This window comes from Pempheris klunzingeri, chromosome 10 (assembly GCF_042242105.1).
Source record: "Pempheris klunzingeri isolate RE-2024b chromosome 10, fPemKlu1.hap1, whole genome shotgun sequence".
Lineage (NCBI taxonomy): Eukaryota > Metazoa > Chordata > Actinopteri > Acropomatiformes > Pempheridae > Pempheris > Pempheris klunzingeri.
The window spans coordinates 24666696-24687248 of NC_092021.1; the positions used below are offsets into that span (position 1 = coordinate 24666696).

Genomic DNA, 20553 nt, shown 5'->3' on the forward strand with positions numbered 1-20553 from the left:
CACTAAACAGCATTTACAGGATGGCAGCAAGGGACACAGATTGGAATATTAGCTTTGTAGCCATAACGTAAATATTCACAAGAAGGATCATTAAGGAATATTTAGTGGGAGGATTTTACTCTCTGTTTGTGCAGCCTCACCAGAAGTTTACAGTAGTTATGGTTGGAGGTTTAATTTATACTAAATATGCAGATGTTCCACCTAAAACAGCTTTTTAACTGATTAATGAAGCATTAGCACACGATTTATTGACCTTTAATAAAGTGAATCAGTCACAACTTATAAATCCTTTATAAAAAAGGTTCCTTATTACAAAGTGGCGACAGATTATTGTGCAGTTTAACAGCAGGCATCCACACGGTGACAGAAGAAGGCAATAATTAGAATTTCTCCAGGCCCACAGCACAAAACGACCACATCGTTTGGCGTTCCTAACGTTGCTGGCTGGTACCAGTGACTCGACTATTGTGTGGCCTCAGTTGGGAGGTCGGGGAGTCCCAGGGCTCCTGTTTGTCCTGCCAGCGTGGCTGCAGCGCCTCCATACTACTGAGTGTATCAATATAAATGTCTTAGATGGCGTTAAGGCTCTTTAGCTTCCTTTTTCTTCTGAATGTGAAGCTGCTGCTCTCTGTCACATTGTGTCAGATGATACTGATAGTGGTTTTCTTCTTTAGACGTCTGGCTCGGGTCTCTGTTGCACATTGTAGTCACATTTCAGTCACCTGGTCCCTTGCTGCAGGGTGAGCAAACCCGCCCGCTGCTGATACTGCTTCTCCTTGGCCTCGGAGATCCGCGCGGTCAGATCCACGGGCTTCTCGAAGAAGTTCACCAGCACCTGTTCGGTCAGCAGGGACGCCAGGATCTGAGCGTAGCTGACCGTCCACTCGTTCTCCGCCGGCGAGCTCTCGGCGCCTCTGCTGTCATCGTCCCCGGGTTCCTCAGAGGTCGCCCGCGTGCGCCCCGCCGCCTCTGACCCCGAGCTGGGTGCGCGGTGGCCGGCCTCGCCGATCTGCAGCACGAGACTAGTGACCTTGGCGATGGCCTGGAAGAGGTCGTTCTCCTCTGGGTAGCCATGGAACATGCTGTAGAGCGTTTTGCAGAACTGGATGAACTCTCGCTGTGGAGGATGGAGGGATGGAGGGATGGAGGGATGGAGGGGGTTTAGTCCTCACAAAGATTTAGTTTTGTTTTATATTTGTACAACAAACCAACAGATTAGCTCTGAAACCAGCAGCACCTGGTTCATGAGCGGCAGAGGCTTCTCCACATCCTTCTCCTTCTCTTTGGCCAGATCCTGCAGCATCTGCTTCAGCTGCTCCTGGTAATCTTTCACCTCACCTTCAACACCTTCAACACCTGAAACAACAGAGACAGTCGGCTCATTTTCTACATCCAGGCACAGAAAAAACCCTCTGAATTATTATTATCTCTTGTTTTTACCTACCAGAGGGCAGATTAACATAGAGGGGTCTGTTTGTGGACACCAGGGGGCTCTTCATCAGCGAGGGGTCATCCTCGCTTTCTGTCAGAGCTGCACACACACACACACAGAGTAAAGTTAATTAATCAATTTCAACCCTGATTCCATCTTCAAAATCGAATGACTCTAACGGGGTGAGCGACCTGGTGGGATGTGCAGACGATACAGCAGCCTTATTTTCTCATTCAGCTCTTCGCAGTACAAAGTGTCTGAGCGGGAGAAGGAGGAGAGACGGTTAAAACACATCACATGTCCAATGCTGTCCCCCGTTTCAGCCTGCAAACCACAACACAGACACACTGGAACATATTATTCACAACGTTCTCTCACTAAACACTCAGCGTGTCCTGCAGCTCTCATTAAAGAACATTCTTTCATTTCCTCCACAGTCAAATTTCAAAATGCACAGTGTGACTTCTCCTGTTATCTAGAGATGAGGTTGATCTTTAGATCTGGGGTGAACTCCTGCCCCTCGTACAGCGGTGTCTCCTCCCCTCCCTTTACTTACCCAGCCAGCCGGTAAACTCTCTGAAGGCGACCAGGTTGTCGCGGTCCTGGTCCAGCAGGGTGAAGGTGCGGTTGGCCAGCGTGTCGGCGTGCTGGGTGGAGCCGCCGGGCCACGGCGTCAGCAGCCCGTACAGGCTCTTGAACTGGGGCCGGTCGAGCCGGTACTGCCGCTCCACGTAGTGGTGGCCAGAGTCACCGTGACGCCACGCTGCCGCCTCTGCCGCTGCCGCAGAGCTACTGTCTCCCCAGTACAGACTGATGAAGTGCTCCGTCTGCAGAGGGTGCAGGAGGAGGTTAGGATCATGAATCACTGTGTTTCCTCAAGAACCTCACATTTAGAAAAAAGGGATAAGAGGAGACCTTGAAGAGGTCGTAGATGTCGGCCAGGTTCTCCGGAGAGATGCCAACGTCTGGAGTCACCACTCTCAGCTGACGGGGGAGACGGGGGAGACGGAGGGGTGAGTGCACGAGTTACAAACATTTCTTTGATGAACTCTGAAACATTCAGAATCTCTGTCTGCTCACAGCGTTTTCTTTGGTGGTGTCTTCATGAGCCTGCAGCACTCGGATTCTGTGTCGACAGCGGAGCCTCTCGATCTGCCTCACGGTCAGGTCTCCGAATTTCTAAACACAAAACGAAAACACGAGCAGCCAAATGAGCCTCTTAACATAAACTGTGTAAATTAAGGGCCGATATCTTTCTGAACTGTCGGAGGCGCCTCACCTCGTAGGACTCATTGATGAGGTCGGTGATGTTTGCGTGCTTCACAGGCAGGATGTCAGTGTCACAGCCGCCGCTCTCCTCTGCAGCCGGCGGGGAGGACGGACAGCAGGACGAATCTTCGCTTCCAACCTGGTCCAGAAAACTGCAGAGAGCAGAGCAGTTTAATATTGTCTCAAACATAAAAACAACCCCACTCGCTCCAGTCAGAAGTCTTGAATGAATTACAGCTCATGGCGTAACAGGAGAGGTTTGTTTACATCAACCCGGCTCCTCTGTGATTGGCTGTGCCTCTTGTGATAACTTAGAGGGATTTAAAGGATGTTCTGCTCCATTACCAAAGAAAAGCCTCAAGGAAGCAGTCAGAGGAAGAACCAGCAAAGCTTCCTTGTTCCTGGCTGCTGTTTCACAAGTGCTGGACTGATATTTAGGGACTGCTGACTGTGAAATCACTAGAGCCTGCAAATGTCACTACAGCATGTGCTAGAAAGCAGCTCCCAGTGCTGTGATGCTGCAAAGCTTCACAAAGTTCAACAGTTCAACCTACTGCAGACACAGAAATGTCCAAGTCTTCTTATGAGCGTACCTGAAACCATTTCATCTAAAGGTTTGTGCACAAGAATGAGCGCCATAGATGATAGTGTTTTCTTTTATGATGCAGTCGTAAAAACACACCGACACACAAACGTACCTCGTGAGAATCATGAGCGCCTGTCCGTCGTCCGTGCTGGCGGAGAGCTGGGCAGCGTTGGCCTCCAGCACGGCCAAACCCAGCTGGAAGATGGCTTTGATTCCGTGAAAGAAGAAGGAGTCGACCACGCAGACGGCGCTGTGGAAGGGGAGGACGCTGAGGAAGAGGGTGAGGAACCAGGAGAGGGAGACGGAGGAGAGGGAGGAGAGGTCTGGAACGTGTTCGGCCAGTTCTGGCAAACGCTCCCTGATCAGCTCCTCAAACACTGACTGGTCCACCTGAGCTCCTGCACGGGGAATTCAAACAGGCATTAAGCGTCTGTGTGTGTGTGTGTGTGTGTGTGTGTAGGGGTAACTCGAGCACAGAAATATCTAAACTAGAAATTCTGATACAATATCTGGATTGTTTCAGTGTTTTTCTGCTGAAGGTTCTTCTTCTGCAGCCCTGCATGGTCGGGCACCAGTGTGCATCACCAGGGGGTCCCTGAGATCCTCTGACCCTCAACTAGAAACAAAAGGTGATCGTGCGTTTGAAGAGGAGGCTCCAACATTATGGAACAGACATTAGATCTCATATTTATTCAAACTGGCCTTTTCTTCCTCTCCTGCTGTCTAATTCATGTGATCGAGGTGTTTTTAAATCTGTTTTTATGATCTTATTCATGACTTTATCATATTTACTGTTCTTTTACTCCTGTAAAGCTCTTTGTGACATTGTTCTGTGAAAAGTGCTGCACTAAACAAACTTTACTTTCTTACTTCAAACAAATGTTCTGACATGTTCACTGTTGTTTCAACACAAGTAGCTGCACAAATATTTGGTCTAAAATTGGCTGAATGACGACTGAAGTCAGAAACTGTCTGATCAAAGAATAAGCAACAGTTGATAGTTTTCAGATGAAGGCATGTCCGGGAGCTTTAAAGGAATATTTCAGCATCTTAATATTGTCAACAAACCCCCCCCTGGAGACCAAAACAATAGTTTTATCCTTTTCAAAACATAAAAAAAGGCTTGGGACACACAGTGGAACGTATTCCTTCATCACAAATGTGCTTCCACAGACGTCAGCAGCATAAACTCACTGGTTTTCTGTCTCTTCTGTCACGGGGTCGGGGAAATTGCTGACGCCAATAAAAAGATATAATAAATCAAACCTTTTAGTTTAAATGCAGTGAGTCTTTGCTCCACATATAAATTCTTAGAACACAACCGCTGCCGATTCAGGGGTGAAAAGACGCTCTGAATTGTCTGGACGTTAAAAGGAGGAGGAAATTGCTTCAAATGAACCTCACATGTCTTAAATAAACAAGCGCCACAAACACAGGAAATGAGCTCTTGTTTTAGAGGACAAAAATACGCCTTTGGGTTGGATTTTTCTGAGAAGCAGCAGCTCAGAACAAACAACCACTGCATAAAACAGTCGGAGGGTCGTTTGCTCTTTAATGGTTCAGCAAATTACACTGTGGTTACAGGACGTTATATAATTTGTGTGTTTACGATGAAGAGGAAGCTGCTAAACGCTTCGTCGCTCTCCTCCTGTCTGACCCCTGACCCCTGACCTCTTACCGATCACCCTGCGGTTGAAGTAGTCGGGCAGCATCCTCTCACAAACAGCCACCAGCAGCCAGAAAGCCTCTTCTTCTTTGGCGTAGAGCAGCAGCACCGACGCCAGGATGTTCATGGACTGGACACAGAGAGACGCTGTTAAAAACTGTTTAAACCACCTTGATTTAGTCGCTCACATATCTTTAAACCTTGTTCTCTTCCTTCCCTCTCGTTCCAGGGTTCATACAAACAGATTCAAGGACTTCTAAGTACTTTTTCAAGCACTCTCTTTTGTTATTTTCAAGGATGAAGCTGTTTTTCCTCCACAATCGGCAGCGAGAGGGTTTGTACACTTGGAGCACGAAGGGAGCCGATCAATGATCACGATCAGTCTCTATTTAGTGAAAAACAACCTTTTATTTTGGGTTGACATGTTTTTTATGTTTCATGTTTTATCCATCTCATTACAGAGATCTGACATATGAGATCTTGTCATGTGTTGTTATCGGGGCCAGAAATGTCACGTCCCTTGAAATCTATAACATTTAATGTGAGAATTAAAGGCTGATTTTCACCCCTGAGGGAAAGTTGAAGAAACAAACTGCAACTCTTCTGTTTTTTAATTTCAATTTCAATTTTTTTAAAGACGGAAGTTAGAAAACGTCTGATTTTCAAGGTGTTCCAGGATTTCAAAAGCCAAATTCAAGTACTTCAAGCACCTCCAGCTCCTTGTGTGAACCCTGTTCTTAGTGCACCAGCATATACCATCTATCTATCTGTCTGTCTGTCCATCAGTACAGTATGGAGTCTCCATCAGTAGGTAAAGTCAGTGTACTAGTACACTCAGTACTCACATCTAAATGAAATGTCTTGTTTAGCCTCACGTGTCCTCTGACTGTAACCACCCACCTCTGAAACCAAACCATGAGCTTCTACTTCTCCTGCCACATCACCATCCAGCACAGCGCTCAGATCTCCAGGCCCTTACCTGGCAGTATCCGATCTTGGGGTTGCGGTGAGCGTAGGCGGTGAGGACGCGTCTCAGGGCGGCGATGCCGGTGGGGTTTTGAAAGGCGGGGTGGTCCGGCAGGGAGCGGTGAAGGTCCCGCTCGATCTCCTCCGTGGCCAGGTTGCTCTGGCCCATCGACTTCTGCACCTGGCTGGCGTAGTAGCCCTGGTGGGCCTCGAGCTCTGAGGATGCATCTGCACAAAGCAGACGTGGAGATACGGTCAGTAAGCAGGTCAAAAACAGCTTCCTTCTTCTTTCTAAACAGCCTCAGCCTCTATGACGGTAGTTTATGGTGACTCATTATCCATCTGTGGCATCTTCAAGCCTCTTCAAGTTGGTTTTCATGTTCAAACCAAAAGCAGAAACAGATGCTGAGCATAAACGGCTCATTTGATGACATTTGATAACCCAAATAAACCAAAACCTGCAGGACAGAGACCACCGGCCTCCTGAGCTCTCTCACCAACATCAAACATCACATAGACGTCAGAGTCCAGCCAGCGAGGTGTTCTTCTGCTCTTCACTGCTCTTTTCTGCATGTAGGAACGAGCTTATTCTCTATTTATAAACCCCGGCTCTGCATGCAGTGTTTTATATTACACCAACACTCCCCCTCAGACGTTTGGGCACCAGAAGAGAAAGACTCAAAGGGGAGAGTCAGTGTTTATAGATTAATGTGCAAAATATGACCAAACAAAAGCATAAATCTTTCTTTTCCCTTCAATTAGAAGATCTCATTCACACACTCGGCGATGAAACAGTTCATAAACCAACACAAGCTGTCCTATATGTCAGATATTTAATTCTTCTTTATATTTATATTGTAACATAAATATACGATAATATGAGAATATTGCAAAAAAACCCACTAATAATCAGTTTCTTTGAGGTTTTGTCCCCAAAGTCTTTTTTTGTTCCTCGTTCAGTTTCGGTTCCAAACACGTGTCCTTCCTCAGTGAGAACGAGCTGAGGAACTGACAGCCGACCGAAATAAAAGCTGCCGGTTTGGTTTTGACTTAAAAAAGGAGCTGCAGCAGATGGACAGAAGAGGATGTGACGCTCCGCCATGTTCAAACCCACATCCCTGTGCTCCTGTCTCTGTGAGGACCCTCCAGTGACGACGGGCCTGAACAGTCCAGCTTTTAGGATTTAGGCTTTTTTAAGCTTAAAGAGATGAAACCATGCAACAATCGCAGTTTTTCTTTGTAATCTCACGATGCAGGAAACATCATTTTGGCGTTTCCTCGTCAGATGACTGCACCAGTGTCACACAGTGATTCACGCTCTTAACGCAGCAAGACATTAACTTTAGCCTCGTTGAGCATCATTGTCGTATTTTAGTCACTAGTTTGCGCCTGTTGTGAACTTATCTTGTGCTCTGCAGAGCGTAAAATCCATCATCTTTGCTTCTCTTAACAATTCACCAGCACCATTCATGTAAATGAAGGTGCATTAAACGTTGGAAACACAAACAAACAGCACCAGTTTCATTATAATCTCTTCTTTTGTCCATTTTGTCCCACTGACTATAAAATAAACCTACACTACAAATGTTATTGAGTGAATTATTGTTCCGATCATGATCTAACCTTAAACCTTAAACCTAAATCCTGACCCTAAAACGGATCCTTGAAGAAGTGAGGTCTGGTGTCTAAACTCTGGTTCTCACACAGGCTCCATCATTTCAGCTGCCACCTTCATGTTTCTGGCTCTCTTACCAGATAGCGTCATCCACAGCTCCCCTCGCAGTGACTCTGGGATCCCCATGGCAACAAGTCTTTGGATCTTCTCTGTGCGAAACATGTGGACGCCGCGACCGAACTCCAAGAAATGATCCTCCCACAGCCGCTCCTTCACCGGCTCCATGCTCTGATACCAGCACACAGATTCAGAGACAAACATGTTAGTGGAGAAACAGCAATACTCCAACTGCAGCACTGTTAAACCTGGGGGACTATTTGTGTAAACAAAAAGAACCGAATTCAAACCCACCAGATTCTATTGACAAAAGCAGTAATTTTACTACACAGAGCATGTGAGTGGCTCGTCTACCACTGCCTCGATGAGTCAGTTTGTTTCTGTTATTATGTGTCACAGAAATATCAAGTTGTATCAGAACTAACCCTTTAAGACACCAAAGTCACTGAGTAACACAAACAACCTAACTGATTGAGACAGCTGTAGACCAGCCACTACGATGTTAAATCGCTGTTTTTGTCACTGGAGTCTGGTGGCTTGCTAAGGACTCATATAATGATTAAACAAAAGAGATCTTCCAGGTCTCTCTCTGCAGGGCTCCTTTCTGTAATGCTGTCAGACACTTTGAATAACAATCTGAGCCTGTCAGTGCCAAAAACACTTTTAGTGGATGTACTTTAATCTTGGTGCCTGACGGTTACACGGCTGAGATGTACTGGACCAGTTACAAAAGGTTTTGTGTAAAAATGAGGCCCAGTTTATCCTGTAACTTGAACACATGAAAATGTGAGTTGGACTTTTACCTTGTTGCCGTTGGTTCCTGGTTTGTTTTGGTGGAAGGCCGTCATCAGAGCCTCGCTGTTGACGGTGTTTCGCAAAACCTGCTCTTCTATCTCTTCTTCATCCGAGCACCCAGTGTCGTAGTAGAAGGTGTAGTACGGCGTCGGGGAGCTCTGGGGGAAAATATCAGACATGTCAAGCTCCAGAGTTTGACTTCATGATCAGATGTTGTTTCGAGGGTCACATTTTACCACAAAACATCCACATGAACCCATTCAGAATATTCTGAGACAAATAAACTTGAAACCATCACACGCACCATACTCCTCTTGCTGCCTCTCTTGCTGCGGAACATGGACTGTTTCCACTGCAGGGCTCTGAGTCTGGAGTTCAGGTTCTCCACCAGCTCGTTTCTGTCCTGCAGCTCGATCAGCTGGAAGGCCTTCTTCGTCCGAATACTCACTATGACGGGGTTGGGAAGGATGCTGGTGCTCTCGGCCTTTTCTATGGACAGCACCTGAGAGAGTGTGGAGGAAGCAGGGCATCAAAACGTGATGAAAGGAGAAAGAAAAGGAGGCTGGTTCCCACTGCTTGTGTTGGAAGAGACACTAGAAACTGCCCTCATAACTTTTTGTGGTCATATAGCAGAATTTCAGGTCCACAACCAGTTATCATAGTTCAAATTGAATTAATTTTGCTGCTGGATTTTCATTTTAGAAAAAAAACATGCAACTAACAACAGCTATTGCTCCTGTATTTGGGCAAAAAAGACACCTTTTCCACCCATTTTTGGATTTAATTCCACAAAATCACCAATAAAAATCAGTAAAACCTACAGATGAGAGAGGCAGACAGATTCACAGTTCATTTATCTCGCTGGATCACTTACAGTAAGTGGAGCACAGCCTTTGAGATGAGAAAAAGTAAAAGTAAAAGATCTGCAGTAGTAAAGGAGAGGCTAAAGAGGATCTGGAGGAGCAGAAGAGGAATTATGCCTCATTCACAGTGACAGATTGGCGGGCAGATTTGATTAGATTCTTTTGAAGACAATGCTTCGACAGAGAAAAGAGGAAACGGGCGATTAAAGTGCAGCAGAGGGGGAAGAAAGTATTCATGAGTCATATTGTTGGTGCTAATCTCCACTTCTCATAACGAACTAAACTGAGAACGACTGTAGAACAAATAATGAAGAGCTTCAATCATCCAGCTTCATTCTCACACATGGTACCACTGCAGAGACTTCACTCCTGTTACTACGAGGCCACATGTGGCTGATAATGTGCAGCGATCTGGTCGTTATCGTCATTAATGACCACATCAGGTCACCCTGAGGGAGTTCGCTGACTCCTCATACATCATTTAAGGGCTTTAAGGGACAAAAGGTGCACTGTTCTCACGTGACACAGGAGCTTAACTTAGTTCACTAATTTCACAGTAGCCGTTTATTCTCCTGAAGGCCGAAGGCCACTTTCACTACTGCAGTAGATAACCACCCCCCCTCCTCTGCACTGGAATGTGTTAGTGTGAAAACATCACCAGCCACATGAAACCAGCCCATGTGTTACTCTGTAACCAGCAGCTGGAAGAGTAAACAGAGGCCGCTTAAGAAACATCACAGGAAATAAAAGCTTCCTACAGAAACTTTCTGATAAAGAGAAAAGAAGATTTTGTTAAAAATGACTTTCAGAGCAGGTTTTACATTTTGTTTTACAGTGTAATGTGTAATGTGGCCTGGTGTCCCCTACAAGGGGCGTGTGTTGAGAAAGAAACTTAGTGATGTGTTCCCTAAATATTACAGCATTTGTTCTGTGATGAGGAGGAGGAGGCCTCACTGAGGCGGACATGCAGGCACCGTACCTCTGAGAGGGGGATGAGCAGGACGCAGGCGCCTTCCTCTCGGCTGGAGAAACACAGGTAGCTGTCAGTGGTGTAGAGCGTCCCGGCCGCGTGGCAGCGAGCGTGGGGAGTCCACACCGAGCAGGAGGCCACCTCGTGGAGTCTTTCGCCGCGAGGAAGCCGAAACAGAGCCAGGACGTACTCCCTTAACGCCTGCTCCTCTAGGATCCTGGGGGGGGGTGACACACAGACACAGCTCGGAAAACAGCTTCAGTCAGGTCTGCAGGAAAACGTCTTAAAGTTGACCACTGCAGTGAGACACATTCATCTTTTTTTAACAGGTGGGTTTACAGAAAAAGAGCTGCTCTTTAAAAGGAGCTCTCAAAGAATCCCGGCAGCAACGAGGATTCTTCCTACGCCCCCAAAAGAGCAGCTGAACACCCCCTGAAGATCTGAAGATCTCCCACGTCTGACCCCCATCAGCCACCAGCAGCTACTGGTCAACAACGTCGTGTGATTTCTTTATTCCATGTTTGTTTCAAACAAACCCAGTGTGGACACTCGTGCTGCATGTTCTGGGATGTCTGACCAGCCTTCATGGAAACAGAGAGTACATTTTTGGGGTTGCAGAGTCATGTATGAGGCGATTCCTGCCCAACTTTTGAGAAATTAGGTCCTCGCTGTTACTGTAGTTACTCTAAAATGCAACACACAGGCCCTTTGTGTATCTATGGATGGATGCGGAGGCAGATCTGGACCGGGGGCTCTGCCTACAGACGGTCATGACAGGAAGTGTACTGCCCTGCTTGACGAGAAGCCAAAGTCTGGTTTGAGCCCCGAGGAGATGATTTCAGTTTTAAACACAGTGATTGTTTTGTTTTTCTCTGCACTGTGACACAAATGACTTAATTCCCCTCTCAGAGAGACGCTCACACAGCTCAGCTATGGACGGATGGACAGTACAATGAATAATGGAGGATATGCACAGTAATGTCTTTTAACATCGATATGAGTCCCTGGTGTCCACAAACTAACCTCTCTCTCGTCGTCCTGCTCCGTCTCTCACTAAATATAAACGCCTGGTTTAGTTTGGGCCCTGTTTTTGACGTCACGTGCAGAGATCTTTTGAACAAATGGCCTTGTTCAGCGTCAGCGTGTTGCTCAGTAATGTGTTTCCTCTTGGGAGACAGCAGAGCTGATGGAGTGGTTTGGCAGCGCTCGCTGAAGGAGCTGACCAATCAGAGCAGACTGTGCAATATGAGACAGATAATGTGTTTTTGAGCATATAAACAGATTCTAGTAGGACCCCCAAATACAAATATAAACCTGAAAAGGAGCAGAATATGTCTCCTTTAAGTCAAAAGGGCAAGTGAGACGAATGGAAAAAATTGTTTTTGAGCGACAGAAAACGTTCAATGTGCAGAAGGACTTCACAGAAGGTGGTAAAAACGCCGGTGTGAGGTTTACTTGGCAGAAACAAATGGTTTGTGGGTTATTACTTCAGGTTTTTTAAACCAGCACAGCCTCAGTTAATAAGGTTTCAAAAAGATGTTATCTATTAACCATCCTACAACCAAAACTGAGACTGCAAAGAAAGTGAAACAAGCACCTGCTGCTGCTGTTTAAAACGTATTTACAGATCTGTGTCAGCCAAGTGATTCTATATATATAGAGAGAAGGGCACAGTGTCTTTAGGAGGGTTATAGGGGAGGATGAAGGGGATGAAGAGGAGTGGTGGATTATTCATACTTACTATCTTCTTCCCACATTTTACTGCCTTTTTCATTCGTTATGTTTGTGTTTTCACGTTCATCCACCGTTTTGTCTGCATGGGGATTTGCAACTTTATTTTTTTCTCTTCTTTTTTTTTTTTTAACCTATTTTGGACTCTGTAATTTCTTCTTCCGTTTTTCAGCTATCACCTCAACCCCATCTACTGCACAAACAATGACACATTCACAGGTATAAAAAAAGAGAACTTGTGGTCTGTCATACATCTGCCCTGCTGCTCAGGTGCTTTATTTGTTTTTACATAGACAGAAATAAGTGAGGGAAGAACGCTGTGAGCTAAAGTGGCATAAAATGTTTGTGCAGTCGACGTCGCTGACTGTGAAAACGTCTGGTAACGAAACTAACAGAAAAACAAGACACAACACATCAGGATATCAGACGTGTGTGTGTGTGTGTGTGTGTGTGTGTGTTATCTCTCATCTGTTAAGGCTTCTAAAAATGTCTTCAGCTACAGAAACTGTGTCTCTTTTTTCATGGGAGATTCTCTCAAGTGTGACTGTAAATACACCTCAGGTTATAATTCATCAAACCTCCGACACATCCTGTGTCATCAGGCGTTATTAGGCTGTTCTCTGTCAGTCCACATTGGTAAAGGATGCCAGAAGCAGCACTGACCTCTTGGTGATGCGTGTGGGCTGCTGCAGGACTCGGTCCAGCTCCAGGCCTTCGCTGTCCAGCAGCCGCCTGAGGGCAATGTCAGCCAGCTGACCTATGACCCCGAACGCCTCGCCCAGGTTCAGGAACATGGAGAAGTCCCTCTGCCGCTGCCGTGTGCCGACCCGGATCGCCTCCGTCATCAGACCGGCGGAGACCCGCTCCAGCCGTGTCATCTCTGCCCAGGGGATCACGAACTTCACTGGGGAGGAGAGAAGAAGGTAAAATAGCTTCTTCAGACTGAGATCAGATTTAAAAGTAGGAAAAAATCAACTCAATTGCTGTTGTGGAAAAGTTTCTTGCATATGAAGACAGTGTTTGCCTACAAAATAACTTTATTATTAATGAACTCAAGCTCTTGTCAGTCAAAGTTTTTCAGGTAAGGTGAGAATTGTTTAAGAAGAAACTGATTATTCTGCATGAATCTTCCAAAGGACACTTTAATCATCTTCCCATTGACATCCATTGTAACCCAATGTAAAAGCAGCAAGCCACAACCTTTTCAAACACACACGTGGGTGTAATTGTTCAAACTTTGTAACTAAGATGTAGGGAAGGAGCCCCTGACTGACTGATTTCAGAGCCCTCACTTTAGTATACAGACCTTCCTTCCCCAGCAGGAAGGAGTAGAAAGCCATGTGGTTGATGCTGAGGTAGAGGAAGCCCTGCCGAGGCACCCGTCCCTTCCAGCAACAGCAGGAGTAGTACGTCACCAGCTTCTCCGACGGAGGGAGGCCAAAGTGCAACTCGAACTTCAGCAGCGCCTCCCTGAACTTCTCCGGGTCCTCCTCCTGGGCGGCCTGACGCCCCCGAACCTCCTCCGCAATAAGGCCCTAAAGAGGAGGGAGCGTAGCAGAGCATCACTAAAGGATTTAAGTTTTCATCATCATATAATCCCAGTGAGGCAGATGTTTGACTTTGATCCAACAAATGCCTCAAATCCTTTTTAAATCCACAGGAAAATCTTTGTCAGCACGTCTCTGAATCTGTAATAATCCTCCGACAGGATTCGTGGCGGCGCGGGCAGGTTTCCCACCTTGACTTTTCCTTTGACAAAGCTGGCAACATCCTCCTTGTTCTCAAACACAGACAGGGAGTGAAGCAGGTTGTGGACCAGCCAGTCCCAGTGCTTGTTCACCTCCTCTACAGCAGCTCCTGGCAGGCAAACAGACAGACAAGTCCCAGGGGGGGAGTTTAACAGCTGTGACCCGTCTGATGAGTCAGTACAGAAAAGCAAACAAAGCAAAACAAACCAAGAATGGAGGAAAAAAAAAAAACAGCAGAGTGTCTGAAGTGAACTGATAAAACAAGAGAGCTGAGAGAAAGACAGGACGGTGGAGAATTGATGGTTCAGCTCACCACTGGCGATCACCCAGCTGATCTGGGAGCCGGGAACCTGGAGGAGGATTCGGAAGGGCGTGACCCTGGCATTGGAGTCCAGCACTGTGTCCAGAGCCCCCACCAGCAGACCTGCAGAGACGAAGAGGCGAAGAGGATCAGAGAACCAGCTCAGGAAACTGTGCACCATTTAGTGTGTTTGCGGTTTTCTAGTCAGAACTATAATTAGCTACCCGAGGCACCGCGAACTCAGATTAGCAAACAAAGTAAGATAAAAACCAGAGAACAAGCTGGTGGCAGAACACGTGTGCACACCTCTGTGACTACAGCAGAGCTCACACACACACATGCTGACTACATTTTGTGGAACTCACTTCGATTTAAATATCAATTTCACTTTACTGTGATCTCATTTTGTCATCATAGACAAAAACTAACCCGACGGCAACTCCAACACCTTAGAAAGTGGAAAGAAAGGCGAAGAGTTCACACACAGACGGTGATATTTCACAGCTGGATGACAGAAACACACCAGCAGACCTAAAGCAGGCAGAGAGGTTTGGACTGGAGCCACAAGACAACAGAAGACATTACGTTTGTTTTTCTACATCGATAAAGTTCTTATGTATACATTTAATTCTGCTATCTGCCCTGATTTGTTAACTATACGGGGCTGTACAGGCTAATCTTACACCATTATAATATCATTACTGTCATCATCTATAGTGTTCTTAGTGATATTAGCAGTAACATTAGTTATTGTACATTTTCATACTGCTGGTGTCAAAGTTAGGTGATTAAACTGCACCTGCATCCACTGTGTGGCAAAACGTGCCTTAATATGAATGAAAGCTTGTCCAGACGGGATGTCGGCCATGTAAACCTGAAAACTTATTTGCCAGTGTGCAGATGTGTTTCACTCAAAGGCATGAACACATTACAGAGTCACTGCGAGCAGTTAAACTCAGGAGGCACAGCGGAGAGGAAGGAACGAACCCTCATCACAGTTTAGAAGAGTCGAGTGTGAAAACAGCGACTAGAGACTGACCACAAACACACAGACGTGCATGTTCTGAACGAGCTGAAGCTGCATCATCTTTGTAAACCACTGCTAATCAGAGTCACGCTCCCCAGATAACATCTCTCTTTGTAGCACTTGACATTAACATAACATAACGACTTTCTCTCATGTGCGTCGAGCCCAAACTAACTGTATAACAGCTGTGTGATAAGTGAACAACAAGTCTTTTTAAGGGAGACTTGCAGCAGCTTCACTCTTTATGTATTTTGTAAATGAGTGATTAATATTTGACACCTGTGCAACATGAAGCAGCAGCTAAGATTAACACATTACCACATTAACCCCATCTACCGTATTTATACAGTTAGCTTTACAGTGAACTTTGCATTGAAACATCAGCAATCAAACATGTATGTGATTCACAAACAAACATTTTAAAAAGGAAGCTTAAACTTGATATTAAAGGAAGAATCCGACCCTGGCGTTTTGTGTGGGGGCCTAAAAACACACCTGATCATTAAAAACAGTGTTTTAATGTTGACATGAAGTTGTTTCACTGCTCAGTTCTGACGTGTGGACAAAGAAAGTGCTGCATGTTTTCCTACCACACTGTTCACTAGAACACCAGATGCTCTGGTGATGAAGAAGTGACTGAAAAACAGGTTGAGCGAGGCTCTGATGGCGGCCTTCCCCCTAAACAAACCAGGAACCAACAGCAGCAACAACACAGACCGGAGTCTCACATTTTCAATAATGATTGATTGAAGAGTTACAGGATAACTCGAGTAGCTGGTTGCTACAAAATCACTGAGAACAGGCTGCAATATAATCATTTGGGCAACTGCACCCGATCAAAGTACGTCCATTAAAAGTGTTTGATCCACTGACGGGCTCAGAGTGTTGTTCTGAGTGTGTGACAGCATCATGGAAAGGATCCCTACAGAGAGAGACCTGGAAGATCCTTTTGGTTTAACCACAAACGGCCGTTGTGTCCCGCTATTCAAACCCACCAGACTCCATTGACAAAAACAGCTATTTTGGCTGGTCTACAGCTGCTTCCATCAGTTCATTAGTTTGTGTTACACAAGTATGAGACACCAGCAACTACAGTGCAAAATGACTGTTTCTGTCAATGGAGAGCGTTCATTTAACCCTTTGTTGACTGCTGTCACGAATTCGCTTCAAACCTCTTCCGGTCTTGATGCAGCTGAGGTGGCCTCTGCATCCCACTAATGCCGGTTGAGGCATCTTCTACGTATACAGTATATATACATAGATGCATACATACATAAATAAATATATATATATATATTCTATGCGCATATACATATATATTTTATTATACTAGTCTATGCTATGCTATATTCAAATTAACAATCTCCACTTCATTTACCATCTGCTTGAATGCAAAAACACAAATCATTAATTTTTTTATGTAATTGTAAATAAATTCAGGCAGTAGAGGGTTAAAGTTATCGTTTCAAATGGCTATGAGCTTCATATCCCAAACTGCAAACACTGATCTTGTCCAAATAACAGTAAAAACATAAGCTCTCCTCTTCCACGTTTCAGTGGACTGAATACTGATGTTATGAATGATGCACACTGAAAGCTCCTCTGTCCTGTTTCTCACTGAGGACTTTTCTAACTGTGGTTTTACTTCAGGCTCTGGTGGCTCTTATGGTGGCCTACTAGTACACTGCAGGTTTGACACTCAGCTTTATTTTGCTCTATTTTCTGCTTCCAAAGGCAGCGTTATCAGCCAGATCAGCCCAACCTACAATCCTGCATTTCAGAGTCGTGAGTGAACAAGATGGGTGCAGGCGGGTCTCCGTCTCTGTTTATCAGAGCCCTCTGCAGCCTGGCACACACAGGAGAGGAGATATACGTCCACACCGAATGATACATGGAGAGAAGAAGAAGAAGAACCAGTATCAGTCCTCCCACATTCTGGACGCTGAGTGTGTTGTTTAACTCAACAGCTTCAGGGTTGGCAGCCCATAAAATCTGCAGTGAAACTACAGTGACACTGCCAAAAAGCTGCTAACCCTGAAAGTATTTCATCAGAAGGGGATTCACTAGAGACCGTTCTAGTCCTGTGAGAGACTAAATGCTGCGGCTTTTCCACCTTTGGAAAGTCCACTGTTTGTTAACGTCGTGATGCTTGAAGTCAGAGTATGTTTGACACCGATCAGCAGCATGAAACGTCGTCTGTCTCGAGCCTAAAAATCCAGAGGTGTCGTGGCTTTTCCTGCGAGCAGGTGGAGCAGAGCGGAGATAACATCTCCGACAAACAGGCAGCTCTGGCTCTCAGCCAGGCGTTAAAACCACATCTCAGAGTCAAAGCCGGCCCGCCTGAAGCTGCGACCGCGGCAGCCTGGCAACGCAAAAGCCCTCCATCTGTCACCACAAAGCCCAGAAGGGGTTTACACGAGTCAACCCTCCAGGAAAGGGAGTCGTGGTCACACCGCTGTGGAGACATAAAGGCTTCTGTCAACCTTTGTGACGCCTGCAGGAAAGAAGCAGATCTACTTTCTGTCTGAAGACTGTTGTTGTAGTTTAACGCACCGAATGATGGCTAATATAGAAACTTTAAAGAAAAGCAGAAGGTGGACTTTACAGAGAAAAGTATTTGGTTGGAAATAAGAGCAGGAGACTGGTATGAAGGGCCGATGAGCCGCAGATGTTCAGCTGCCCAGCCCTTCTCAGAAATCCTGCTGAAACTATGTCATTACGGGTGTGATGGGGCTGGAAAGTTTGTTTTCACAGCTCCGAGACTCCACTGATTTTCAGTTTCTGCTTTTATCTTTACAGCTGGAAGCATAAAAAAAAAAAAAAAAAAAAAGCCTGAGCCATAAAAGAGAGAGCTCTGCTCCACGTTGTTTCTTCCGCCTGTGTGGCAGGAACGCTTCGTTAGTTAATGTTGAACGATGTGACAACAGGACTTGACCCTTCACCCGCCTCGCTACGAGAACAGCGGGAACAAACACATACATTAAGTAAACCCCGGCCAGGAAGTTCCTACTATTCTATTTTATGAGCAGAGATCTGCCCTGGTTTCTCCACAGGAAACAAGGAAGAGCACAAAGAAGAGGCCGGTCGTATCAACCTGGTTTAGTGATAACGTCGCATAAATCTACCCCACGAGGCGAATGAGAGTTGTCAGCAAAACCTGTTGGACTGATACGAAGCACGGGGAGGAAGTGAGGCGGAGGAAACGGCGGCAGGCCATCCTGGAGAACTCTGGGAAACAGTCAGACGGGCTGCAGCTGCAACAAACACCTCGTCGCAGATCTGAAGATCACTGAACACATATTTTTACCAGCTTCTGCACAGTGATCCTGTCATATTTACAGCATCAACGTCTCCTGTAGGCTCACAAGATTGTTCCTCTTGAATATCACACTTAGTGTTGAAGCATGGGATTCTATATATATATATATGCCCCTTGTAGCACTGCCACAATTCTTATTAGACATGTGAGTCATGATAACATCAAACACAGCTAGTTTGTAGGTTTCCAGTGAATATTTTAACAAATTAAACACATCAGCAAGAATAATAAGAGACCCACAACTAAATAATATGACTTGTGTTGTATAATCAACAGTCAAACTCCAAAGATTTTGCATTTAAAAAGTGGAAAATCCTCTTTCTATGCTATGAATCCATGAAGCCTGAGTCCAGTTCAGCTGATTCAGACTGAATCTGTTCCATAAACCTGGTTTAAATAGAGTACCAGTTAAAGTAAGATCCCATCAAGTCAGAATAAAGAGAGGTAAGATATCTAAGTGTGCAGTTAATCAAAGTTAAGTTAATCAAAAGTGAACTTGGCTCAGTTTGTCCCCGACCAGCAGGCGTGGCGGCTCCAGAAAGCCCCTCTCTGCTGCTGATTTCACCCCGGAGGCCTCTGAGGAACAGGTTTTCTACGTAGGAGGTGAGAAGTTTCAGACTAAGTTTGAACCAAACTACAGACAAACTGTAGTTGAGAGCTGGAGCCTGAAAACTGACTGACCCCGGGTCAGGTTTGGGGCATCAGTTGCCATAGTAACACACACACACACACACACACACACACACACACACACACACACACACACACACACACACACACACACACACACACACACACACACTTGAGTATCAGGAAGAGGGGCTTTCCTGTGATCCCTGTGGTTGGATTCATGAAGATCTCCCTGGGACGCCCCCTTTGGACACGCCCCCTTGTTTACCTGTGACCCCACCTGCCCCCCCTGTGGTCTCTCCTGCTTTTGTTGGTGACCTCTGACCCTGACAGCTGACTCTCTCTGTACTGTCCCTGTCCTATACCTGTCCCTGTCCCGCTGCCCCCCCCTGAGCCCCAGGTGTGTCTCTCTACCTGTGATCCTGCCTGTCGGCTCTCCGTGGCCTCTCCTCCTCTGCAGGAGGAAGAAGTCGTTGCTCCTCTCGGTCACCCAGAGCTTCAGAGCGTTTTTCAGCAGAACTTCCTCCGGCTTCAGCCACATTTCTTCCAGCAGGGAGGGACCGGAGGCAGCAGCCCCCCCTCCCTCGGTCCCGGTCTCGGTCTCGGTGTCTAAACCTCCTCCGGCTCGGCAGCGGCCTGCTCCGGTCCTACCGCGGAGGGTTGTCGGCTCTCTCCATGTTTGTCCTGCGCTCCCGACAGCTGCAGGTTTCGGACTTCCTCGCTTCACTTCTGCTGCTCACAGCAGCTGTACACACCAGCCAAAGATCCTCTAGTGACGAAGATGACTCACTCTGCACCAACACACTCTGCACTTTAAAAAAAAACACATACTTGATATTCCTCTACAAAATGATTTCACATCCCAGACTCACAATAAGAGGTTGTTTTTTCAGATATGTTTTGACTTTGACACTCTTGGTAATTGTTTGTTGTTAAATATAGAAGAATTTGAAAATACGAATGTGTTTTCTCCACAGACTTCCAGGATGTTTCAGCTGCACAATTTCTGCTTCCTTACTGTAAAAAAAAGGTTGTGAAAATAACCACAACGTGAATTCACTTTCACTATGAGTACATAAGATAAATAGAAAGAAATAAAGTAAAGAAACTTCTAACTATCTGGTAAAAGTCTCTTTAACTTACAAGCATAAATGTTATAATCAATAAAAACCCCTCCACTAGTTTATGAGAGACTTTAAAGCTCCTGTAGGAAGTGAAATGTTCCAACTTCAGCGCCTCCTGCTGGATGTATGTTTCATTTTTCTATAGACAAAAACTTTCATCATCAGAAGACTTTGAAAAGCACACACAGGGTCGCTTTAATATTGATTAACTGAACACTTAAAGCTACTTTGACAAATGTTTTGTGCTCCCCGGATGTAAAGTTTATCGGTAACACCACAAAGTAGACCGGAAGACCCATTAATGAAGAGCTACTATGATATTATATCATGACTCATTGGGGAATGATTGATTATGCTTCACTTACTAATAAATCCCTCATTACTTCATGAGTTA

The 20553-nt window shown here is 45.7% G+C and overlaps 1 protein-coding gene across 1 annotated transcript; it reads right to left on the bottom strand.

The window, feature by feature from the left end:
- Positions 1-239: 239 nt before the first annotated feature.
- LOC139208381 (TBC1 domain family member 8) lies at positions 240-19638 on the bottom strand. Its single transcript, XM_070838044.1, has 20 exons — positions 19450-19638; positions 14072-14182; positions 13749-13867; positions 13317-13545; positions 12674-12914; positions 10289-10496; positions 8751-8948; positions 8455-8604; positions 7672-7822; positions 5933-6147; positions 4966-5083; positions 3400-3685; positions 2712-2853; positions 2513-2611; positions 2348-2416; positions 1989-2259; positions 1624-1689; positions 1445-1531; positions 1238-1356; positions 240-1117 (listed from the first exon to the last, which is right to left on the bottom strand). The coding sequence occupies exons 1-20, from the start codon at positions 19574-19576 to the stop codon at positions 719-721; spliced, it is 3405 nt and encodes a 1134-aa protein (XP_070694145.1). The 5' UTR covers positions 19577-19638; the 3' UTR covers positions 240-718.
- Positions 19639-20553: the final 915 nt, after the last annotated feature.